Raw genomic sequence first — 26680 nt, 5'->3', positions numbered from 1 at the left:
GAGTTGTAATCCCCCAAGGAGTTATATTGGATCCGATTTGATCCACAGTACTGGTAATTCGTCAGGGACTCACTCGGCCAACCGTTTCCTACTTTTTTTTTAACAAAACCAGTCTACCTATGCAGCACGGGTTTATCTCATCTTTTGATTCGTTTCCCATTTCGATGTTTTTCCAGCTATGTTATCAGAAAAGTTCAGTATTTTGTCCATATTCATAATGTCCAGAAGGAGGTTTTGAAAAATTTCTGTTTGGCTGACTATTATATAATAATTTGTTATTCGCATAGAAAAAGCATTTGCATTTGAAAATTAATGAAAATTAATAATCATTATTTGATGCAATTTATGTAGCTCATCGATCTTCCCTTTCGATGTCGTTTTCAAAGACCACATGCTGGTGCTATAGAAAGAACGCTGTAGCACACGTGAATGGCTAAATGGTACAAGCTCAATCCACCGAAAATATAATATTTTTAAATCACGAGATAATATAGAATGCGCTTATTCATATCACATAACGAGGGATAAACTTGCATTGAGCGAAACAGAGGCTGAACTCGACATTACAAGTGCTAGTGTACTAGTGAAGGGATGCAATATGATTTATGGTTGTAGTCACATGTATTTTCTGGAATTTCATGTCATAGATACGAGTAGATATGCAATAACCTGCATACAACCCAGAACAGAATGAGATCTGATTTATTTGATTTTCCAAAGAGTCTCATACGTTCAGTGTTAATTTTCAAATGATTTTTTTAGGCTACAGTTTCTTTATTACGACAACACCCAAAAAAATGTTCTCATAAGCAGCTATTTATATATTTTTAATAATAGGAAAATTTGCTAGTCGTGTTTCTCGCGTATATTGAATTTAGCAACGTCAAACTTTTTTTTTTTATTTTCTATTAATCCCTGTGATATCACTTAAGAAATATTTTCCAATTTATCAAGATTTCTAATGAAAATATTCATCTTGATTAAAAGTTTAAGATTTATTTGTTCTCATTCGCGAGTTGTCCTATCAAAAGTTGAGAATAAGATTAGATAAATTGAATAAGTCATACATGTGCGAAAAACTGAGAAAATACGTCAAAGGTCGTGCGAAAAGTTTCAAGGGGTGAGAAAAAAAACGATAAACGCAAGGACAGAGAGGGGCAAGAGGGGAAGAGGGAGGATAAAGGAAGCCCTCCAGACTCATTTTTCACAAGTTCGAAAAACACGAGAAGTATAAGCAGCAAAAATATGAGAAAGGTATGAGAGAGAAGGAGCCAAAGTCGAGAAAATAGAGAGACGTAAATTTGAATTTCTGGTCGGCGGAAGAGAATAATCGCGGCTGTCATTTGCGAGCATATGGCACGAAATTTGAATTGTCCTTTTTTACTTCCTCCCCCTCTCCCATCGCCCCTTTTGCCGCTGAATGCCATAAAGGGGTGGCGAATTATTACCCAAAGTTTCAAACATTTTTGGCAGTGTTGGTCTTTTTCTAAGGGCTCAATCTACACCGCTGGGGTAGATTGACGATAGAAATTTTTGAGAAGTCATTTACCAATGGGAGAGGTAAATGTAACGCTAGAGTGTCATTGTTTATAATTATTTGCTCAATCCACTTAACTATATGTAAGTTTTTAATTGATTACTAAGAGTTCAAGTATTGACGATTTTCATTGAAAAAAATTGGCCAATTGTATTATTTATTTAAAAATTGTGAAAAATCAATAGCAGCATGTTATATTATTTGCAGTCTATAATTCAATTTTTTTCCAGTTTAACCAATGTTTTCAAGCCAATGTACTCTATATCGTGACCAACTCGTATGAAACAGAAGATTCAGCACGTACAATTTGCCGAGTGCACGAACCTCAACGAATCCAAGTCGATTGTTTTCCTTTAATTTGCTACTGAAGGTCGACCGTTTTCTCAAGTCTCCTCAACATAGCGAGATCGAAAAGCTCTCCACTTCTCTCGCTCTCCTTTCTACATCCAATGTCTGTGCATCGACTCGATCACGTATCGATAACTTTATTGTTTCCCCATTTCCTCAGCAGTTTTTCTAAGCCCGATCGGAACAATAAAATCTAATAATAATTTGAATGAGGAAAAATCCTCCGCTGATAACTAGATAAATTAAAATATTTAAACGTCACGCTGTGAACAAATTTTTTATTACCAATTCAATCGCCCGATTCTTGGCGATAATTCATCGAAAATTGAACATTGAAGTTTCTCATCGGAAATGTGTAGTCTGTCGATAAAACATTGTAATCAGTATTCGATCTAGACCAGATTGTGACCGATGGATTAACAGAAGCAAAATCCCAGTCGTGTAGATAAACTCTGAGTGAATCTAGAAATGACCATTCGACAAATGCAGGAATGAAACTGACACCGGATGCACTTGGGTTAATTCACCTGTCATCTCGAGACCACTTTGCTTGAATATAGACCATTGAACCCCGTGGAGAACCGCAAGGGGAATCAACTGTACGGTGTAAAATTGTGGAAAAGTTATCGCGGTTTATATATTATATACCTGTCTCCTCTCAACTCTCAACCCTTCTATATTTATCAACCTAACAAACGTACATTAAATTTATGTGTATCACCACGTAGTATACAACTGTCTATCTGTTCGATTGCCGTATGCAAAAGTAGAGGGTGGAGAGGGGGAATTTTCAAGTAAATTGCCAATTTCCAGAGAGAAGAATTTAATGGAAAGTCTGATGATCAAACGCTGAGAAAAATGTTACGGAAAGGAACATACAAATAATCCCGGAGTCTCATAAAATTTGTTGAACGCTCAGAATTTTGTTATCGAAGCACAATAAATAGAAAATTTTCTGGGTGATTTTGATTTTTCGCAGGAAAATAGGTCGATTGTTCCGTAATGGTTAATAAATATTTTTTGTGGCGTTGGCAAAGCTGTACATGGACGTATTGATTATTAATTATTTAATTTGTCAAACCATTAAATCAAGACGGAAATACGAATGCGCCCGGTCCTGGAAAGTTTGTCGAATGGCGCAGCCGCGATAATATCGACTCGGCGACTCAACAAGTGCCGGGCATACACGTCGGCGCGTCACTCTCGTGCAGTTTCCTGTACCACATGCGTCAAATCATAGTATCTAATGTTATTGAAATTCAACTGTCAAATAATTGAAAGCCTCAAGGTGATTGGTTTAAATGTCGATAAATAGTTCGTTTCCGGCGAAATTCGTGAGTAAATAAACTTTTTTTATTTTTTCTTATTGAGTTTTTTCGTGAAAAGCTATTTTCTCACGCTCTTGAACCCTCGGAAATATGTTCACGAATGCAGAGTTAAGCGTATAATACTATAATCTTATCTCGTTAATGTTCCAATGTCCCTATTTATTTTACAGATTGAAGACAATTTTGTAACATGAGCCTCCATGAAGAAATATATTTATTAAAATATTGATTTTACAAATTTACAAGGGGCCCATTTCTACGAATAAATTATCAACTTTTAGACTATGATATTTGCAATAATTCCATCGGGCTAGAATATTTTTATCTAAATTATTTGTCATTATGGAAGAGTGAGAAATAATTTTCCCCAAAAATTTAATGATTTTCCCTCAAAATAGCCGGAATAATTGAAAAAAAAAATGGAATTTCAGACGATTCCTCTTTTTACCATCCGGAAAAGGTAATACATTTGCTTTTTTTGCGCGTTACAATTTCTATCGCCACATTCGCGACTTACATTTTTTGTCATTTTCCATCCATTTTTCCCTCCCCGTCATTCTCTACCACCTCCTCCCTCCTATATTGATTATATAACCAACCGAATATACTGACTGTGCTAAAAACATTCTGTAGCAATTGCGCCGCCGCGGAATTCATAGTATATAGCTGTAAACCCAGCCAACCACCTCCCAAAACCCACCATGCCACCTTCTCATCCACCTCCCCTTTTTCCACGGGGTCTCGTCACGAAAAAGTGTGCATTTCAGTGATACAGATCTCGGAAAATCGTTGGCAATTTCACATCTTCCACCCGGCCGCCCCGACAACTCTTGTTGGCGTTTGATATTTCTAGAAGCTATTTGTTCAGCAAGATTAAAAATAATAATCATCTTTCGGTAATTAAATGCTTCATAGCATTGAGCGGTTATCTATAAAGAATAAACGGAGTGAGGAAACAATTTTTTCACTCCTATAACAAATTCCTTTTTTCCTATTTATGAAGGATTATTTTTCCCACCCAAATTTCAGCCAATAGAATTGCACCATTTGTTGATATTTTGTATAGCCTACCTCGAATAAAAACGTGACACGTTCATTTGTTTGCAACGAACCTATCGGGAAATATCCGATAATTTCGGAGCTCTTGTGGTATTATATGCGAATATTCATAAACTTGATTTATAGTCTTGTCTTTTGACATTATGGACGGACTAAACAGCAAATTGAAAATTGGAGGTTCAACTTTTTATCGGTCTACTATTATGCAATGAACTATCAATCGATTACCCGCAAATTGTTGTCAATCGATAAGGATCCTGTGTTCACTCGACTCTCTTATTTCTCCCAGTGAAATTCAATACTCTTCTCCAAACGCTCGATTTCCAAATCCACTGCCCTAAAACAATCGTCACAAAATAGTGAATGCAAAACTTTTTCAATTTTCTCAAACGATTTATCCACTTTTTAAATAGGAGAGATTAACTTCACCCCTTGTTCGCCCCTCTTATACTTTAGCCTGAGATGAAAAAAAAAAATTCATTAGTCTCCCTCGCAAAACAAATCAACGTAAAACTAAAAGTCATAAAAAAATAAAAAACTCACTTCCAATAGAACTTTTTTTCCCCTCGACTTTCTATTTTTCCCAAATTAATGACATGAACCGAGCTTTTGCAACTTTTTTAACAAGTTGACAACGAAATTAGTCACGTTCGACTAATCGAGGGTGGCTTGGGGGAAAAAACTCCAGGGTAGGTAAATTGGTGTGCAAAAAAAAAAAGCTTAGAATTGCAGAAAAGAGAGGCCAAATTGAAATTAAATAGAGGAGTAAAATTCTAATCAATCAAGTTTCGTGCATTGTCACGATTGTATTCACGCCAAATTCTATGGAAACTCATATTCAATCGCAGGTTACTATACCGCGATGAGGGAGGGCGGGGGGAGAAGTGAAAATGCGACACCCGTTGAAAACCCTCGCAGCCGGAAAATAATTTTCATTAGCGCCAGGAACGAGAGCCGTATATAAGAGGGACAGGGGATGAGGGTTAGGTGGGTGAGAAGCAAACTATGCACCTATCCTCACCCCCTGTACCCACCCCTCCCTGTCGCTCCCTTTTCTGCCGTCTGGCTCGAGTTATGACGCTTCGTCTAACGCTAAAAACGAACTACCAACGGTACATTACGAGTCGTCGCTTCTGTGAATGAATACTCAAATTAAAATTAAGCCAAAATCCTTTGACATTGGGAGGAAAATATTGTTTTATTCATTTTTAAATGGCCTCTGTGTAGGGGAGTGTATTCTGCCATTGTTAAGGGGGGATCCTACTTTAGAGGCTTCAAAAAATCTATATTTTCAAGAATTTTTTTGAAAAGGAAAGAAATGTCTGATTGAAATGAAACTTCTAGGATTTATTCTTATATATTTGAAGAGTCGTCTCAAATTTTTTTATTATTATACATGTAGGGTTACTTTTTAAAAGATAAAACAGTTTATTTATAATGAAAAGTGTACAAATGATTCTAATGCTAAATTCACTATATTCGCTATTCTTAATTCACTGTTCACTCTTAAACACTTACACCAAAAACGTCTAACTCTATGTCTATCTAAAATACGTCTAACGTCTAACGTCTATCCTCTAACACTGCTCAAACACGACTCTGGCCCTGTCCCTCTTTGCAACCCTGGACTGGGCCCTAATCACGTCACGTGGTCCTAACATCCCTGGACCACGCTGGCAGCACCGATCTCCATCTGGCACATCTGTGGGCCTCATAACCCCACAGACCCTCTAAGTGCATTTATGGTACAGGCTTTCATTCCTGTACCAATCTATGCCTATTTGTGGGGAAACCCCACAAATAGCACCTACGCTAAAACTATCGTATAACTTATGGCTCTAGACTATCTTATGAAAAACATCTGTCTATATTATTATTTCTATTATGGGGATTTCCCCATAATTATTCGTGATATTACATACATTAGATATTTTTCATGTTTGAAGAAATTTACGGAAGCGCCTCGCAGGTCGCAATTTTCATGTGAAACAAAAAAACAAAAGAAATTTTAAATTTTCAATAGTGTAATTCCTAGGTGAACCACGAAAATTCAACAAAAAAGGAAAAATTCAACAATTTTTCGCAGATTGAAAAAAAAATGCACTTTAAATCGTTTAAAAACCGGATTAATGTTAACTTTCTTAAGATATGTTAGGCTCACCTGGAAGAGAATTTAATTCCAAATTCAACGCATTTTGATTCGTTTCGATAGGACGTTTACTTTTTTTCCTATCTTGCCCGCCAATTTGAAAAAATCATAAAAATGGAAATCCGAGAAATGGCGTGTCAAAGTTTTTGTGATGCTCGTATACCTGCGCGACACTTGCTCACTATTTCGTCTGTATCTCCGGAAATAATGCGAATTTTGTTCTGAAATTTTGGAGACATATTCTTGGATAGTTTAGGAAGTGATTTACGCAAAAAAAAACGATTTTTTGAAGCCTCTAAAGTAGGATCCCCCCTTAAAGGAAACAACACTATTGTCGACAATGGGGACTCGTTTTTTCTTAATTTTCTATACATTGGAATATGGGTGTAAATGATTAAATTATTTGAGACACCGTGAAATACTTTTTAGAATATTCTTTATTAGCACGAGGAAGGCACGTCTTAACGAGAGGACCGTTATCCAGAGACTGAAAACTATATCAAAGGGAAAAGGCTCTCAGGGAAAAGAAAAACAATTTTATGACTTAAATGAACACAGTCCGTTGTTGAAATTTCAGCATATGTTTAGGATTGAACCGTCTCGAAAGCGGAGTACAACCGATCGTAAATTAGTCCCTTAGTAGAGCTGTCTCCCAGAGAAATTGAAAGAGGTGTCGAGTGATTTTTGTAGGACAATGAAAGAGCTGTACTCAAATATTCCAACACTATAAGACCGAAAAAAAAAATCTTAAACGTCAAATACCAGTTTCCCATAAATTAATATTTTTTTGTATCAGGGGATGCAACAAGATAGAGAGCAATTTTGGGAATTTGTATGACGATGATAAAAAACAGCTACCGCGCCTTTGACAATGACCCTGGTCACCTGTATACATTGTACTAGTTTATCGTCTCTACTGAGGGGCCTAAGCCCTATGTCACGTCTCACCTACCCCAAAGCCTCTTACCCTTGTCCCTCATATTGCCTTGACTCAGTCAGAAAGAAGAGTGAAGAGTGCCAAAGAATGGGATTTCTTTCCAGAAAAAATAAAAATCAGGATAATCACGAAAGAAATATATATAATTCGGACAAATTAATTATAACACTCTAAACTGCAATTAATAATTGGCAAAATCTAGCCTATCAAATCGTTAAAATCACCTTTTTTGCCCCCTTGAAAGGGCCTAAGGAGACTGGAAAAAAAAAACTGTGAATGTTGCTCCCTGAGGTGCAGTAAAGTACCTACATATCCATTAGGGTCTCGGAGATAAAGGGATTGGGATCTACGGTTATTTCCGGTCAATCGAATTGAGCGCAGACGGAACAAAACTGACACTACACTTTAATAAAAATAAAGCTTAATCAGTACCCGGGACATGATCGGAAAAGTTAAGGGCCGAGGTGAAGGCGCAGCTTATGGTTATTGCCTGTCGGGGGTCATCTGACCAGATGGAACGAAAAATCAAGGACATTTCAAGTACAATTTCTCTCCCTGAATTATCGCTGCATGTCCTGAGAACTCAGCGATCACGATATTTCATTGAAATTAGGGTGGTGTTTGACGAAGTGAGAAAATGCCGATTAACTCAGTGACATCCTTGTGTCAATGTGCACACCCCTCTTTCTAAGCCAACCAGGGGAAGGACACAATTGACGATGAGAAAGTGGAGGGATTGGTGGCGAGGGGGATGAAGGTCAGGGTGTAGGCAAGCGTAACGTAAGAGCGCGTGCCTCGAATCAAATGAAGCCAACAAAGCAAAATGCATTGTCGGTGGGAGGGGTGACTCATTAGATCGACTCAAAGAAAATTAAAAAAACGAAAAACCAAGTAACTACCAAAATAATGAGTGAGACGGAGAGCAGTGGTGACTGCAGGGTGAGGGGGAGATGCAAAAAGAACAGGTCGATAATGAGAGGAGAGTTGGGATTGTCCGTGAGAACACAATTCCAGCTCTAACGAGACAAATCTGACAACGCAAACCCCTCCATTTTTCCCGGTTACTTTTCCCTCTAAGGTTATTCTGAAGCTTTCAAACTTTTGACTGAAGCTAACAATATTCTTTATCGGTAAATTTTTATCAGCGTTTTATTGTTTGACAAGTTTTTTTTTATTAAATTTTTCTCTTCACGTCAGAGAAGATAAACTCAAGAATTAAAATATAATTTTACAATTTAATGTTCCAGCGAGTTCTCCCGAGTCCCGTCAGTGCCCATACCTCGGCAAATTTACCGTGACTGGTGTAGATCGAAACCCACGAAATATTCGTGAAAATCGTTACAAGTCAGGCGATAAAACCGATGAAATGCGGGTCAGACACTCCGACGATCGCCGAGGACGTAAATTTGACTTTGATGTTGAAAAAAGAAAGGCAAACAATGAGTACCTGATACACGAGAGACCAGGTAGACGAGTGAGATCAGAGAGAATGGGCCGAGCACACGACTCAAAGGTTGTGAGAAGAACGAGGAGAAAATCAAGATCAGAGGGTCTTGATGGGGTAAAGAGAACTCCGAGAAGTACAAAAATTGAGGACTTTCACGTTCATGTCGAGGAACTTGGTAAAGTCCATGATTTATCAGATTTGGAGGATTTATCGAGTATGATTCAAGTGCAGGACGACTATTTCGGCGATTACGAAATGGAGAAGCCCGAGAAAAGATCGAATTATCTGTCCTATGAAGATCTATTGGCCTTCAGGCGAGACGTTGAAAGTGAAAAATATGTTGATGAGTTTGGTGAAAAGAGGGAGAAAAGGGAGGAGGAGGATGATTCAAGGTGCACTGCAGAGGTGACTACTTTGAATATCGGCTGCTCCACAGCTGATCGGATGGAATTTCAAAGTGACTGCGTTGATGAGGGCAGCGCCGTTACCGGTATGTTGATGATTTTTTTTTCTTGTTTAATTAAATGGCAATGAATATTAATATTTATATCAAAGTCATTCTTTCAACGCCAATTGAGAGTCAATAAAATTGACAGGAGATTTTTCCCTGCTTGTTCCAGCTTATTCGTGTCACGGGCACTGGTCTGACACTGAGGGCACGCAATTTGTAATAGCAACTCCACTAGCGCGCAGAACCTTATGGTCAAATGATAACAATGAGCCCCAAGCATTTCGTAACAGCAGAAGATTGTGCTTCATGTATCGTGAAAGTGGTGGTGTCGTTAGTCTGACCGCAAGTACAATCGCGTGTCAGAGAGAAATTTCACCGCCTACACCGATGTTGGCGTTCAATGCCACCAGTATCGGTAAGATTGCTTTTTCATTTTAGATCAATGTAGTTGAGCCATGACATGGCCAACAAAATTTATCCTGTTTTGCGTCGTTTCAAGGTGCTGTACATTTTCGATCAAGTACAGGATGAACATTCATTACTTTCGTATAATTTATTATTAACGGATTATTTTCCATAAACGTCAGCTCATTAGATGACATTTAAATTTAATACCTTTGTGGTTTATCGTTCCAGGACAATGTATGGAGGAGAACGGCAGTCGAAATGTTCAGCCTTCGCACTTTCTCGTTATCATTATCACCACAATGATAATTCAGGGGCTCAGGTGATTCTGATAGCTCTCCTGATATGGAAAAATCTTCCCTTAAATAAAACTAGAAACAATTCTTCGAATGAATGACGATGAAGAACATAACAACAGTGCTGCCAAGTGAGGGATGACATGTATAGTTACTTTTTTTATCCAACTATAACGACAGTCCCCACCAGTGAATCGCCAGCAAATTTTTTTTATAAAGAAAATCCAATAAAAAGCTTGAAAAAAAATTAGTCCATATCAAGGCGCATGACAAAATCGTGAAAAAACATACGATTTGGAAAGCCGAGAATAATTTTTCCATTGAGTGAGTGAATGATGAATAATTATAGGAGAGCGATAATATTTGCAGAATACGTAAAAACGTCGTGCGCACAGCTGTTAATGTTTTAACACTAGAATTGTAGATAACAATTACTTCTAAGAACAAACGAAAAAACAATACTGATGATGAAGAGCACTAAACGTGTACAGTATTATGTATGCGCTAAATTGTATTTAAGGCGAACGTGATTAAATGCAATACCACTTCTGAGACGTGAAAATGATTCACTGCGATGAGAATGTTTCTTCAAAAGAATGAAAAATATGAGAAGTGGAAGGAGGGTAAAAAATAATTGAAGAGATAAAGTATTATTCTGAAGAGATAAGGTAGCAAGTAAAGTGAGGATTCTGAGTGACGAGAGACACGAATAATGTAAATTGCTGTAACTGTGATCAATTATATTGCGCAAATGGGAAAAATTAATAAACATGTTGACAACGTTGACATTTATGTCCCATTAGACGATTCAAACTGCAAACGAAAATAAAATTAAACAGGCTTTTGAATTCTCTTCGTGAAGAAAAAAAAAACATTTTGAGTTAGTGAAAATAGTATTTTTTATTCTTATTATTTTCAATTTTTAACATTTATGGATTTTCATAAAGTGAAACCATTCTTGTATACTGATGCAACGATTTTAAAAAAATAGACGAGCAAATAATGACAGTTTTTTACATGTAAAAGAAAGGAACAATCCTTCATCAGAAAGTTGTGATGACGGTAAGCTAACAAAATAATTAAATATCGATTTGATTAATTTGCTGAGAGCAATAATGAAAGCGAAGAATAAGTAAAGGAGCCGCATTGAGGTGAATTGCCGAGGATATTATTGTAACTTATACAGAGTCTATATTGTATGATTATCTTGTATCTTTATAATAAATAGCTGGTAGAAAATCAATCTTAACGGATGTGAATACTGCTGAGGGTTGTGTAAAAAAAAGTCGAGAAAATCAAGTTTTTTAATGCCAAACAGAGTGAAAAGATTTTTTACCATTTTATCTGCATGACTCACTGAATTATCCTCCCACATGACGTGAAAATAGTTGGTAGAAATTTCCCTTTGCAAATACTGAATTATCGAATACATTTTTTGTGCGCCGATGCGTCATATTACTCCGAAAAATATTTATGCAAAAAAAAATATGCACTCGACGGAATCAATGTCATATCTGAATTCACCCTTTCAGTGTTTACAATGGGAAAACTTCCTAACGATTTACCAATCCAACATGCTCCTTCCACGAACCCCGAATTTAATAAGCCTCCCCGAATGTGATAATTTCAGTAGAAAAGTGGTGAAACTGATCAACTAATCTCTGTCGAAATAATCATAGCAATTCTAATTACTGACTCCTAAAAGCGAATTTTTCAACGCACAATTATCTAACCAACCCCGTAAATCTTGATTTAACACAGAATATAGAATAAACATGTAATAAATTGCGTAATTAGTCATGTAATTAGGTACCTATGTATAGAACAAGGGAAAACATAGATTTTAAAATTAAGAATTTTCTAAACCGACAGAAACGTAATAAGCTCATTGTGACAGCAATCAGATAATTATTACTTGTGGTCACAAGGATTATAAAAAAATTGTAAATAGGTCAGATCCTTCTCCTCCATATCGAGGCATCATAGTAGTAAAAAATTCAATTATCCTCGATTCATTGCCCTGTGACAAAATGACAGCGAGAAATACTAAAATCCGAATTTCCAATTCAAATCAAGGATAATTAGGTATCCAAAACATCAACAAACGTCGTTACAAGCCGCTCCCGCTTGCTGTACCCTCCCGTGGGATTTGGGTGAGCTTAATGCATTCGTTTTAATGAGATTGATACAATCACTGAATACAGTTAATCTTCCCAATTAATAGCCAACGGTGAATTTTAGTGATTTAACGATTTTTCGGAGTATTCGGGGGAGAGAGAAAATATGTGAATTAATTTTATAAAAGAGCATATTATTGATTCAGTTTCTGAAGATTCAAAATTTCTTATATTTAGGAACATGTTGTTCTGAAGCTAATCTACTTTTTTCTCTGTGCAATTATTTCGATGGGTGACCTTCATATAAGAGTCTTAAGTAATCTCATCTTTTATTTTTAACATTCCGAATTCCTTAAAGAAGCGAGTACAAGAAGCCCAAACATTGATATCCAAATGAAAAAATTAAGTTATAAATACTTATCAACCCAAAGATAGATACAAGGAGAAATATCCCTCCAAATCCTCCCCAGTAACTTACAAAAATCCATTATTATATTATTAAATTTGAGAATAAAAAAAGTTTCGCCGAAATTAAATATGAAACTCAGATAATCCACTCAATTTAGCAAATGAAAGTACACTCGAAAGTTCACCTGTTGAAGTAAATGCCACACGTCACAAAGAAATTCATATCATCGCGCTGAATAGCCAGGATGATAATATTATTTGAGAATTAAAGATGCTTATCACTAACTGAAATGTTTCAAATTTCAATTCACTTCCACTGAAGAACTTTGAAGATATCTCCCGAGAGGGTCGAATGAGAAGGATTGTCATAATTTGTTAAGAATCGAGACAGTAAAAAACTTGCCCGAAATATTTTCACTTTGAAAAATGAAGAAAGCAAATAATTGCAGAAAATGAATTAATCGGTGAGTTAGTGGATTGCTCATTCTATGGCTTTTTCCTTGTTGAATAAAATAATCACTGACGATTGTTAGAAGTAAAGAAAATGTTTTTGATCCAAACAATAAAGGAAAGTAAATGAGGAAAATAGTTGGTAAAGTGACTCGAAAACTGGAAATAATTGTAAGGCAGATTAAAAGGAGTGAAGTGAGGAAGATAATCTTGTAATCTCTTGGATGAATGATCAAAAGTAAAAGTGCGGTTGCTAGCGAGAATGATGGTGAACGAAACGATAAATGTGGGTAGGAATAACAAAGTGATGGGAAGAACAAATATGAAAGAAAATACGTGTGTAAGCTACCTGTGCCTTGTAACAAAATATGTATATATATGAATACATATATATATATGAATATATATACATATGATATATATATGTATATATATATATATTATACACAAACATTCATTGTGATCAAATGCGTTGGATTTTCCTGACCTGATCCCTTTCATCACATGCAACGAGTAATTATTTTTCTCTTCACCATTCAGGTATTTTTTGGCGCTAATATTCTTTATTTACTGGAGTGACGTATACCTAGGGACTCTCTGGCACGCATTGTGATAGAGTATTTTAATCAAAACCATAAATATTTTGTGTAATAATATCACAATTATCACTTAACTGCGAATTTTCACAACTGAATTTGTTCAGTTAACAGACGTCATTTCCAAAATTAACATAATGATGAAATAGAGTGTTTTTCAAGCATGAAAATCCACGCTTGAAAAAGTTTTTAGTGAAAAAGTTGATAAAGCAAAGCAGTGGGACAGAGAGCAAATAAACATCCTCACGCCCTCACCCACTAAATGACTATTATATTTTCCATTGAGTCACTATTTTGATATCGATTCAACTAGTCACGCGATAATATAATATGTTGGCACATTGAACCGGATTTTCCGGGGAGTGAAAAATCTTTCATGGAATTATGGAGCCGGAATATAAGAAAATATAAACTGAGATAAGCTTCGGAGGAACATTCTAGCACCAGTACAGTAAAGAATCATAATTTGGAAACAAAATTTACATTTCAAACTGTAATTACTCCGGAACTACAGAAAGACTTTTTTTATCAAATGTTTCTCTCTGAAATATCGAAAAAAATTGTCGCAATAGAAAATAGAAATAATTCATGCAAAAATAATTGATTTTCATAATTTTCAATGAAATTTCTTAACCATTCAATAGTTTTCTATTTTGAATGTATAAAAAATTGGTAATTGCCTGTAAAATTCAACTTTTCCAGAAAAAATACTTTGACATTTTTGTGCTTTGTTCATCCATTTTCATAAAAATCTTGGGAAACCAATTCCCTATCATGGATTAGGCAAATCGTGCCATTATTTAGAGCCACAATTTCTCTATTCGCTAACATCAATGAAATAAAATGAAAATGGTTAATAACCCTGAGATTAAATTCACGAATACAGTGTTCTTGATACCAAGCACGTATCGATAGTCACGTTAGGTGGTTATCTCAAAGCCGGCCGATTGCATCGTGGATGAACGCTCGCTGCGTTTCGGAATCGATCGACCTCTGAAGTAACATCAGAGTAGAGTGAGCACCGGAGCGTCGCACCATTCGCCCCACCGGATGCACAAATATCATTTTCTCCATGCAACTATGTATACCCTCACATCACCCCCTTGTCCACACCTTATACAGCTCCTCGAGCACGGTCAAATGATTGCCAAGCTTCGTATAAAGTTTTTTTGTTTTCATTATTAACAATGCTATCGCTAACACAGTTGACAGACATTCATCCATTGAACAATAAATAAATTCGCTAGTGGTGTTCTGAATGATATACTTAATGGAGATGAATAAAATTCGCTATCACATAATCAAGACAACTATGAAATGCATTTCATTGATGTGTTTCCTGCTGAGACACATCTCTTATTCCACAAAATCAATTTTGCGTCATCATGACTAAGAGCTTTGGTAAAGTAATAGATGAAGATAAGCACCGGCAAAATTGATATCTAATATTTTTTTAATGACTTCGCGACCAATAATTTTATTGAGCAATTAACAGCTGAAATACGAAGCCATAGTTCTGAATCTACCATTATTGACAATTAATAAATACCAAGATAGAGCAGAATACGATAAGAGACTCGGCTATTTGGGATTAGAAAAACGATTAAAATCTAAAAAGAATCTCAAGATATTAGAAGAAAAAATTTTACGATAACTAATTTGCAGATCACTGAATTAGGCCCAATAATTTAAAAGAATGAATATTTAAATTCCATTACAGTCAATTCTAAATCGCCTATTTGTCATAATGCGAGCAGAATAACTTTTTAGTTCGTTTGAAACTTTCCTTCGCGCTTAATAACCGAACGGATATCCCCTCTCTTTCCATCTGAACTTGATCCATTGACCGTGTCGTGACAAGATCCCGTATATTTTCCCTTTTTTTTGTCTACAGTCCACTGATTTAATAATGGCTTCCCATATCAATCAATGACGGAAGTGATATTTGTGATATCACTACCGATATTCACGAGACAATCAACTGAGATTAAGGAAAAATCAGAATGAAGTGGCATTCACAACGGCCAGTTTGGTGGAAGGAGACTCCAGTCGCGTCAAACCGATCGAGTTATGCCCCTCGATCATTCACTCGTCACACCAGCTATATCTTTCGTCAGGCAAGTGTCTGCGACACCGTAACCAAGTTATTTACTCAAATAATAACAACAGTAGCAATATTTCTTTTATTCAGTGGTATTTTTTTGCAGTTTTTCCTCGACTCATCCAGTGTCGTGTGATTAGCACATTTTAAGTGATCGGTAGAGCATAAAGTCTCGGATTAATCAAGTTTCCAGTAAAGTGAAGGTAAAAAATATTTTGCACTAATTCACTTGATTTTCTTATTTTTCGAACTTTTGTTTTTACCCCGTGATTATACGGTTCATAGCAAAATTATTCCCGGAAGTAATGAATTTTCGATGAAGTATGGATATCGGTCAGCGCGGATGACCGCACGTGAAATCAACACCTTGCACCTAATACAAGTCTGCATGTCATGTGCAACTGTTGACGGTGAAATATACATATATTGAGATACGTGGCAAGAGACACAAACTAGTGCACTGATAAAAACCAATATATACATGCAGGCAATTATCATGGAATTGCAAATGCATTGGTATTTTTTTAAAGTCGTATAACAGTTGTTGTGAAAAAAAATTCTCTCAGTGCGGAATATGCAATTTTTTTAATCATTTTTACGAAATATTTTTATGTAAAAACCCATTCGATAGAAAAATTTTTACACTACCATCATCACAATTCCTACATGACACATACCAAATTCTTCTATTCTGTAATATTTCTTCACGGTTGGGGAACATTACTGAACGACTTGTCCTTCCCAACTCGTAACGAAATCACATGTTTTATAAATTGTTGCTTCTGCTATTTCGCAATATAGAATAATGACGAGTATACTAGATTGCAATGCCTCACGTGTATCCCGATTAGATTATAACCGTCTTGATTTCCTGCGACACTGACTTTCAGTTATTGTCTGCTCATAACGTGATGGACGTCTTATCTCACGTGAATCACTTTCGAAAATTTCTTAATTTATTTTTCGATAGATTTATCCTCATTTTATCAAGTCGACGACGAGAAGCCTCGACATCAATCCTAGCTGCACATGGCATAGGGAATTTGGCATGTTCGATGAACTGCAAAGGGAAAACCGGTTGTGAGATAATTGATACTCTTCGTCTCCAAAATCTCCTGCCACATTTCTTTGTAGAAAAATATTTCCCATTGACTCTTCTCTGGACGCCACTCAAACATGAAAATAAAATTCAAATAAAGTAAATAAAAATAATGGACTTAGAAAAAAAAACAAAAAAAAAACGCATTGTTCTCAAAATTGTCAACATCATTTCTCTCATCGCTGCGGAAGACCCAATCACCTTTTGTTTTGCTTTTTGTTACAACAATTGCTATACAATAAAATGTAAATATTTGTAAATACTTGGCTGAATGTCCTCGGGCGATGGCCAGCTGCAAGTTCTTGCAAGAACTTGCAATGAATTCCGTTAATAATAATAAATAAATCCATCAAAATTATATTTCGAAAATGTAATAGATAAATGTGAACATCAGAACTGAAAATTAGCCTCACAATCGTAAGGTCTACGTAAATTTCTTCATGAAAAACGCCGCCCATCCTTGTTCATAATTTCCATACGTAATAATTTTCGTAAATTCGATCCTAAAACAAAATAGAAAAACAGTGATTTCCGATAATAATTTCAAGTCTCTGCATTTTGATTATACAAAAGTTCACCATAGCATGCCGAGCCAATTTCTGCATGATCAACAACTGAGTTATTGGCCGAGACGACCGTGGGATCGGCTGGCAATGAAATCATGTTACTTTCCTGAATCCGTTTGCCTGTTTGTAATAACTTATTGATTATTGATGTGCCATCGTCCCGATAATCTCACTGATATCGGCCATTCCCTTGTACAACTATCTGAGTCTATTTGACTTTGATTTATTATTATTATTATTATTGTTATTATTATGATCGGTATTCGTATTGTTATGCAAAAAAAAATGTTTTACTCAAGATTTCTGCCTATTTTACATGAGTCTTATTTTGCGCCGGTCTTCTCTGCTTTTCTATTACAATTTACAATACGGAATACGCATTTTAACGGATAAACAAATCAATTGTGACATCATCCTCCCATGAAGCGACACTAACATCACCTCAGGGTATCGCTCAAAACTTGAAATCCGAGTTTCTATCGTATAACTAGCGAAAGAATGGCGCTTTGAATTTCTAGGTTATGTTCTAAGCCCCCACTGCCTCGCCTATTCTATCAGATGTACCCACATAACCAGTTCCAGTAGATAGTTTAGTTTGCTCTCTATGGCCTTCATCTAACTACATTTTAGTACTTCGCGTATGATAAAAAAACAGCCAATTTAATTCTAATTACAACGATTTTTAGTACTTCTCAAATGACAAAGATCCTAGTGTTTGCAAGAAAATGGAGAGTAGTTATCTTTCAAACTCCGTAGTTGATGTCTGACTGGAATAGGAGAGAGACTGGGTAAAGTTCAGGTTATAATGACCAGGTTTCAACTTTGGAAAAACTAAAAAATCATAATTAGTTGATTCCGATATATGGAAATTCAGTGACATGTTTAATGACACTATTAGTGTAATGGCTTTTTACTTAATTTATCATTTGTTAATGACTTTGCAGGTTTTCATTCACCGAGAAATGGCCACCGTTTATTTTGTATGGGTGTTATGCGCGCTCGGTAAGATGATTTAATATTATAAACAATATGAAGATAGAAATATAATAATATAATTTAACAATATTATATTTCCTTTCATATTTCTACTATGTTATAATTTAAGGAATTGAAAAATATACTGTTTTAATAAGTACTGATTAGATGCTTTTTGTAACTGTCCGAGTATATCACTCCCTCACGTCATGTTTAATTTGAATTATTTTCATTGTTCCCCAAGAAGTGGAGGAAACGAAAAATGGGTGGACGAAAGTGTCACGTAGTTCAAAATGTACATTTGAAATTATTGAGCGGAAAGATAAATATAATTTGGAATGTTTTATATGGTATAAAAAAATTAATAGGATATAGATAATATCTGCGTGTGCCGTGCATGAAAATGTAGAACACGTAAAAATCCCATTTGAACTAAAAATGAACTGTTCTAGTGCTGGAAGCGGTAAACGCAGACTTCAAAGTAAACGATCACGAAATGTGGCTCCACCTTGGAAATAAAAGTGCATTCAACTTGTCTTTAACGTAAGTAATTGCAGGTCAAAAAATTTTTGTAAATCCCTTAATCGTGTTAAGAGTATTTGTTCCTTTCTCTTTTTTAAACAGACGACCATTGCCCATAAACGTCAATGTGACGTTTGACATTCAACACAAGGACTTAGTAAGAACGAATCCAACCACGTTGAATGTAATGGCTAATCAAGATGTTTTGTTGTGGGAAGTTGAAGTATATGCACTTAATCCTGGACACTCGGTTATTGGAGTAAATGTCACTCCCGCTAATGTGACTAAGTAAGTAAAATTTTTTGGATAAATAATTAGTAGAGGAAAAGAGTAATTTCATATTTAAAAAATGAATAAACAAACTTTCACCATTTTTGAGCGGTAGGAGCTTAATGAAATTTTATACATTTCGCCAGGGATTTAAACGTTAATAATTTAATAATTTATCGACTCCAATAGAACGCTCAAAATGTACACAATTGATTTTCACTTCAAGAAATGTTTGTAGAATGCAAAAAACTGAACTGATGATAAACTCTTGATTCTGTCAGAATGCGATGCGAATGGTATTAATAACATGGCGATTTGGAAAATAAAAAATCCATCTATTCATTGATTAGGAAGGATTATTAACAGAATTATCTATGAAATGATATTTAAGAAAAAAAAACCCTGAAAAAACAATTCTCTGATAGTATTTCAAGAGTATCTCAACATTTTTTAATGACACACTCAACAAATACAAAATTTATTAATAAATAAAATTCCTAGTCAAATTGAAAAAGCCCTTGAAATGAAAATTTACAGTGCGCACGGTTGTGTGACCAAGAATTTGTGAATTCGTTTGCAACAAAAGCATTTATCAGTTCACCCATTATGTGACCTTAAACATTCGAAATCACACCGATAGCCTATTGAGCTTGAATATAACGTGCCACTTACTAATTCCAGGGAGAATCCTCAGTCCATTCGGAGATTCCGATAGAGTCAGACCCCCACCCAGTTTATCACTGCCAGTTCATTTGCTTTTTATGCAAAAAAATTAAAAATAATTTTTTTTCCATCATTGGGTATCTCTCTAGTCATACAAGTGACGATAAATTAATTATCGGTCCGTCATCGCAGGAGTTTTTCCTTACGTTTTTGAATAATTCAATCCTTTGCAGGCCTTTTCGTTCGTCAATATTCAAAATGAATCTCAGCACCACGTAAGAATTTTTTAGAGCCGCGATAAATCAATTAATTAACTTGCTACTTGCCACTTGTTAAGTATAACTGACTATTTTTCCAATTGAAAATTTCCAGAATTATTTAACTCCTGAATTAATAAGCAATTAGTAACAAACAAAATAACAAAATACTGACTAACAAAATTTGAAAATTCTTCAAATACGAATTCACTTTTTTCATTATATTTTTCAGTTTCGTAGACGCATTTGTGAGAGTCACGATAAGAAGATCAGATATTCTCTACCACATAAGTAGTGTTGTTGGTTGGATTTATTTCTTAGCATGGAGCGTCAGTTTCTACCCCCAAATCTACAGCAATTACAGAAGAAAAAGTGTCGTTGGATTGAATTTCGATTTTTTATCGTTGAATTTGCTGGGGTTCGTCATGTACTCACTCTTTAACTGTGGACTATTTTGGATACCGGAAATTTGGGTAAATCCATTTTAAAAATATAGAAATAAAAATTTGTCAATTAATATAAATGGTTTCAATTTTTTGAGTATTGTCATTTCATTGCTCAATGAAACTAGGACAATATATTAATATATTAATGACGAAGAAATTGTAATAATCAATATTCAATTCCATTTTCGAACTTTAAACAATGGCTGAATTTCTGAAACTACCGTTCGTGATTAATTTTTTAAATTTATTGTTTTTCAGCTCGAATATTTACAACGCTATCCTAGGGGTGTTATTCCAGTTCAAATTAATGACGTATTCTTCTCCCTCCATGCTGTGCTTGCAACTGTAATTACCATCAGCCAGTGTTTTATGTATGAGGTAATAAAAACACTAATAATAACAATATAAAGCTCGTCAGTTTTGCAGCGCATGATTAAATTGATTGATTAACAATGGAGAAAAAACTCTACAATAAGTCCAATAAATCGAGTCTATTGTCTGTTGTCGAGGACTTAAACTTTTAATAATTACGGGTGAATAATCAGCAGCTGTATTTAGTGGTGGATAAGTTCAATTTAACTTTATTTGCCATGCAATACATTGTTGGTATTTCTTGCACAGAAAAAATAATCATCGACAACAGATTTTGTGATCATCACCAAAAAATTACTTTGAAGATCGTCAACAAGTATTAATTTTCAGATTGGAGGGCAACGCATATCGACAACAGCACGAATAATTCACTCAATTTCCGCAGGCCTGCTACTTGTATCAATAATTCTCTCGTTTGTTAATGTTATTGCGTGGCTCGACTTCCTGTACATCTGCGGTTACATTAAACTAGCAATAACGTTGATAAAATATGTGCCACAGGCGTATTTTAATTACCAAAGAAAGTCAACAGTTGGATGGAGCATTGGCAATATATTCTTAGATTTCACCGGAGGCATACTATCCATGTTGCAGATGATTTTGAATGCATACAATTACGGTAATCAAATGAGTGTTGTTAATTATCGGCATGTAGCATATAAGAACTGAAAGTTACGACATTATGTCAGAGTCTTTATCAAAAAGAGTTGAAAGATTCGTTTTATTACGTCATATCTCATTCAGAGATTCATAGAAAAATAATTACAGTGATTATATTTCATTATTATCTATTGCCATAGCAATAGCCAGTAAAAAATCAAATCAAAAATCAGATCAGAATCTGTCCTATTCTCATCAATAACGCAAGCAGAATTACAAAAAATTTTATTAATTTCCAGATGATTGGCATAGTATTTTCGGAGACCCAACAAAATTCGGCCTCGGTTTCTTCTCAGTCGCATTCGATATATTTTTCATCGTTCAACATTATGTATTATACAGGTAATAATATTTGCACATTCTTATTCCATGTTTACCATTCGTGCTTTCTTTTTAATGCATCAGGGAAATGAGGAAAACCCTCGATTCGAAGTAAAATAAATGCATTTTGTCTATGTGTAAAGTATGTGCAATGCAAAAAATTTTCCTGAGTAGCCTATTTCACACATAACAGACTTGGGTTAATTTTTTTGTCAATTTTTAAAATTTATTTATGATTTGTAAATGAAATTTCAAACAATCTTCTATAAAAATTCATCATAATGTCAATAATTTTACAATTATTTTTCTCTATTTCATCACTTCCCTGATAAATGATTTTGCATGAGCATTGTTTTCGTTCATTTTATAGTGTTTTTCTGAAGGCCTTTATTACTAATTGCTTTTGCTTTATAATGTGAAACAGGGAAACTATTAGTATTCGCATCTAATGAACATTAAATCTGACATAGATCGATATTTGGTATAATTATGTTAGTTAAAAGTAAAGTTTGAAAAAATTCGTTGAAATTATTTTTTTTTCAAAAGCGAATATTATTAATTTCCACATGATACTTTAATTTTTAATGATTTCCACATTTCACTGATTGTGAGCAGCGTAGCATCCGCTTAAGCTTTCAATGTGCACGAAATTTAACAAAAAAAATGACAATGTAATTAATATTTTCAGACATGAAAAAAACCTTCTAAAATCTAACGAGTTCATTAACATCCTGACCTAATCATAACAATCGGTGTGAATCGGTAAAAATAGACGCAAGATAGAATGATAAAATATGAAAAAGCATGGGGGTAGAGAGAAAAAATTCTCATTTTCCAGGCATACCACTGAGAAAGTGTACGACCTTGAAGGCCGGACATAGACAAAAATGGAAGATGTTGCTGTCACGATATCCATGCTCATGGGTCAAGTAATTGAGACCTTTCGGAGGCATTATAAATCGTGAAACGAACCGATAAATTTGTGCATGCCTCGAAAGCTGGGAAATATAACTGTATTGTAATAATTTTGATGTCAAACTATGTGATTTTATCACTGCATCTGAACTCTACTTAGGCCAAATAGTAATTTTTTTACACTCTTTAAAAATGATTTGATTTACTTCGATAAGAATAAATTTATTTTTCATCATAATATTTAAATTTTTAGGAGTTTCATTTATTTTTTATAGAAAATTAAGATGCATGAAAGTACGAGATTTTTATTCCTGTCTTTCCTCGTTGGTGCTTCCATAATGAAAGTCGGAGGGATTGCAAGATAAATTTTCGTTGGTAGTGAAAAATATTAATTTGGGAATTTCGCTATTAATGTTCAAAAGAATTTGATGCATGGCGCATGACCAGACTAATTGGTAGAATAAAATCAAATGGCAAAAAATGAGAATAAATCCCAATGGAATTGGAGAGTTATTCTGCGACCTTTTAAAAAAAAACAAATACGAATTTAGAGGAATTGTTCGAAAACCTTTTTTTGTTCCCAATTACATTCTCGTAGAAGGTGGTATTTAGCAATAGCTTAATCTTTTATATTAACTTTTGTTGATGTTGGAATTATTGTAGTAATCGCGCCAAGAAACTTTCTCTTTTGGGAAAAATTTTATGTTCTGCAGGAAAAGCTTAATGATATTTTCCTCTAAATTAACCAGCTCCAAGGATATTTTTTGTATTGGCTGGACCTTATGTACTTTTACGACAAAAGTATATTCCAGTGATTTAAAATTGAAAAATCCACAGGAATCAAGAATACATGGATATTGCCGATGGGTGTCAAGAGGAACGCGCGACCGAGGATTCATCTAAGCGGCTAGACGTTTAATTGTGGTGATTACCAAGTGCTATTAAAAGCTATTATAAGTAGCGCAAAAAATTCCATGACCTCAATATGTCCAATTAAATAGATTAGTTCAATTATTAGATCACGGACATATTTGTGACAAAGTGAAGCAATGGATTGTTTATACTCATATTTTTATTGTGAATGAATGTGATAAGCCGTTCAGTATACTTAGCAGGATACTTGCCCCGAGAAGTGGATGAATGTAATTTCAAGGGGCATCGGAGCAATGGAAAACATTTCTATTGTCAATCATTCTACTCAGTTTCATTATAATCTGGTCATTCTACAACCATCACACGTGTGAGGCTCGTTACATTCCATTTATTCATTCAGAAGTTAATAACCATTGATGAACGCTTTTCAGCATTATGCTATCTTCATTCCACTATTGAGTTTCAATGATTCTAAGAATAAATTTTTAAAAAACAAGCGCTTATCAAATGAGGAATGTGAGACAAATATGGATTGCTGATTTTCGAAATTGTTTTTTTCTTGTATATATATTTCTCTAGGTTTTTCCGAGGCTTACTATTATTAATATGCTACTTAATAAATTACTATGCGGTTTTCTTCATGTTGCACTTCATCCAGAAAGCATCAAAGCGATCTTTTTGGGGCATAACTTATGGTTATGATTTACTTATGGTGATCAATTTTTCCAGCTTATCATGAAAAAAATTGAGGAAAAATTTCACGAAATATATGCTGTGATGTAACGGTGATAGGTGCGATACGCATCATATTCTAGTTGAATCAAGAGGCTATCGATATAATTTTTTAAAGCTACGAGTCAGTTCATTCTCATAGAATTTCTTGAACTGATTCGTAAAAAAAATAATTTTTGATAAAATATCAATATTTCACACTAAGAATAATTCAACTTCAATTGGTATTGACCAATAAATCCTATTAATATCAGTATTCCTGAAAAATTCATGAATATAAGCTTTTTAGATTGTGTTTTAATTCGCTTGTCGCGAACCGTAAAAAAATCAATTTGTAATTATTACAAAATTCCCATTCGAAAGAAAAAATTAAATGGATGAGTACATTCCTATTTTTGTTGCTGTTTTGAAACGAAAGTTCACAATATTGACCTCGTCAATAGCAATCGGAGGACATGAAAAATCTCGCTCTTTGATCACTAATGCAAAATGAACTGTCACATGCAACGAACAATATTGTAATGTGTGTAAAACGACACTGATATTGTATGAGATTCACAAAATGTCCGCATTAACGTGACACATTTCAAGGGCCATTTATGGATACCACCAGCACGCAATATAAATATTTTGATGAACTGAAATTCACATTTTTGCACCTATCTTTTGCTCAATTACAAGTGTGACAAGAAAATATATATAATCACTCGTTCACCCATCATGATCATCTGAAAGCTAGCTATGCATTTTATAGATGTGGGTCTATTAAATAATTACGTCCCGATTCTATAAATCTGATTGTAGTCACACGTGATTAACATTCACCCTCTTTGAACTATTCCGAAATGAGGCAATTTTTTAAGAGAGAACTAAATTGTTCTTTTGAGGTCAAACAAAAAAAAATGTAATCGCTATCCAGCGCATTTTTAATATTTTCATAATCTAACAGAAAGAGACGAACAATAAATCATTTTTCTTAGTGAAATTCAAAACTCTTTTCTGCCCTCAGCACTTTGTAAAATTTTTAGAAATCATAGGTGTACATATTTGTTTTGTTGGTAAAAAAAATATGTTCACGTATGTCTACTTTAGATGTCTGACGGTAAGTACTATTAATAATATTCCTCCACACAACTATTTCACCTTGGAGTGCAAAGTAATCCGGAGATCTATAGAAACTTCACAAATTTCGTCTTCTGTTTCAATTTTTTAATTGTTTTGTGTCCTTCTCTGTTCTCATGAACAGGAAAAAAAATTCTATTTGTTTTAGACTAGAGTTTAGTAGTTTCACCCCTAGACTTTGTTTTTTTTTCTTACGATTGTTGAAGACGTCTAATTGTTGGAAAACTCACCGAACTCCAAATCAACTATCAGCATAAAATATCTCGAATCGCCTGAAAGATGAATCAAAATGATTATTATGCTGATTTGCTCAGAATGGTAAATTAAACCAATAATTTCAAGTTGCAGTGATTCAAACCTCTGTGATTGGCCGAAGAGTTGGACCCATGTGATGATGTCCACATCTGCGATGCGTCGACGACGAAGAATCCGGGTACCTCGGCGCATGATTGCTAAAATTGCCCAAAGAATTTTTTTTCAGGTAAGTGAATCATCAATAATTATCACTAAAGCACAAAAACATGCATTATTATTATTTAGTCTTGACGGATTGCTTTATTCCATGGATAGAATCAATTGACAGCGTGTCAAGCATTCATTACAGCCAAACAATATCATAACCTCCAAAAAAACATTTAAACAAGTAGTTCAAATAAAGAAATGAACTGTCATTCGTTGATTTAATTAAACAAAAATTTGGAATTAACCCAAACTTATTTCTCTCATATAGCATTCGACTCTCTTATTTTCACCTCCATGATTAATCTTTGTCATTTCAACATCAAACAAAAATTAAATAAAATTAATTAATGCCCGTTTTTTAAATTATTTTCAGAATGAACACTTGCACTCAAAAATTGTCAAGATACATTCGGGCAATCCCTATCATTAATCGTCAATTAAATTGCTGGACAGCGGCAATAACAAAGAAGCATCGAAAAATTTACGAAAGAACATATCTAACATCTCTAGTCCATCCAGACGGCAGTAGTATAAATATTCAGTATCATGAGCCACGGAAAATCATCCAAATGCCCCTGGATATTTCCCTTTTATCAGAGGCACAAAGGAAAGCAAGACTAGAACAAAGAAAGCCCAAAACGAAAATTAAAATTGAAGAAGACATTGACGACAATTTTGACGCCTCGAAGTACATTAAGATGAAGAAACGATAGTTTCAACACATCCTTATTTATTTCATGTATTAGGTGTATCGTAAATATACTGGATAATTTGACAATGCATCGTAATTTATTGT

At 34.7% G+C, this 26680-nt stretch overlaps 2 protein-coding genes and 1 long non-coding RNA gene across 10 annotated transcripts in view; 2 read left to right on the top strand and 1 right to left on the bottom strand.

Moving 5' to 3' along the window:
* LOC135168930 (uncharacterized) overlaps positions 1-10210 on the top strand; it is an 80687-nt gene extending 70477 nt beyond the window's left edge. Inside the window, exons 9-11 of the mRNA XM_064133555.1 lie at positions 8606-9295; positions 9426-9671; positions 9893-10210. Of these exons, the coding sequence (XP_063989625.1) occupies positions 8606-9295; positions 9426-9671; positions 9893-9987 (1031 nt within the window). The 3' untranslated portion in view covers positions 9988-10210. The remainder of the gene's footprint in view (positions 1-8605; positions 9296-9425; positions 9672-9892) is intronic.
* A 634-nt stretch (positions 10211-10844) lies between these two features.
* Positions 10845-17693, bottom strand: LOC135168950 (uncharacterized). Its single transcript, XR_010300120.1, has 2 exons — positions 17307-17693; positions 10845-17231 (listed from the first exon to the last, which is right to left on the bottom strand). It is a non-coding gene; the product is annotated as an uncharacterized LOC135168950 (long non-coding RNA).
* On the top strand, positions 15400-26460 carry LOC135168935 (cystinosin homolog). 8 transcript variants are annotated; one of them, XM_064133564.1, is made up of 11 exons: positions 15400-15645; positions 15736-15832; positions 18239-18296; positions 18722-18812; positions 18894-19079; positions 20214-20454; positions 20686-20805; positions 21130-21418; positions 21699-21801; positions 25765-25903; positions 26258-26460. In XM_064133564.1, exons 3-11 carry the CDS (start codon positions 18257-18259, stop codon positions 26312-26314), a joined length of 1266 nt encoding a protein of 421 aa, XP_063989634.1. In that variant the 5' UTR covers positions 15400-15645; positions 15736-15832; positions 18239-18256; the 3' UTR covers positions 26315-26460. The 8 variants fall into 8 exon arrangements, with proteins under 8 accessions (XP_063989634.1, XP_063989633.1, XP_063989636.1 ...); XM_064133563.1 differs by having other exon boundaries at positions 15720-15832; XM_064133566.1 differs by lacking the exon at positions 15400-15645 and having other exon boundaries at positions 15672-15832; positions 25771-25903.
* Positions 26461-26680: the final 220 nt, after the last annotated feature.

Source organism: Diachasmimorpha longicaudata, chromosome 13, assembly GCF_034640455.1.
Source record: "Diachasmimorpha longicaudata isolate KC_UGA_2023 chromosome 13, iyDiaLong2, whole genome shotgun sequence".
Classification (NCBI taxonomy): Eukaryota; Metazoa; Arthropoda; class Insecta; order Hymenoptera; family Braconidae; genus Diachasmimorpha; species Diachasmimorpha longicaudata.
Note: the sequence above shows the minus strand (reverse complement) of the source record. Positions and strands in the feature narration are given on the sequence as shown.

Bases quoted from the DNA above. Each gene is read 5' to 3' on its own strand.
- LOC135168935 (XM_064133564.1), top strand. From the start codon at position 18,257: ATGGCCACCGTTTATTTTGTATGGGTGTTATGCGCGCTCG. The intron at 20,455-20,685 runs GTAAATCCATTT...ATTGTTTTTCAG, and splicing joins TTTGGATACCGGAAATTTGG to CTCGAATATTTACAACGCTA. The intron at 21,419-21,698 runs GTAATCAAATGA...ATTAATTTCCAG, and splicing joins TTTGAATGCATACAATTACG to ATGATTGGCATAGTATTTTC.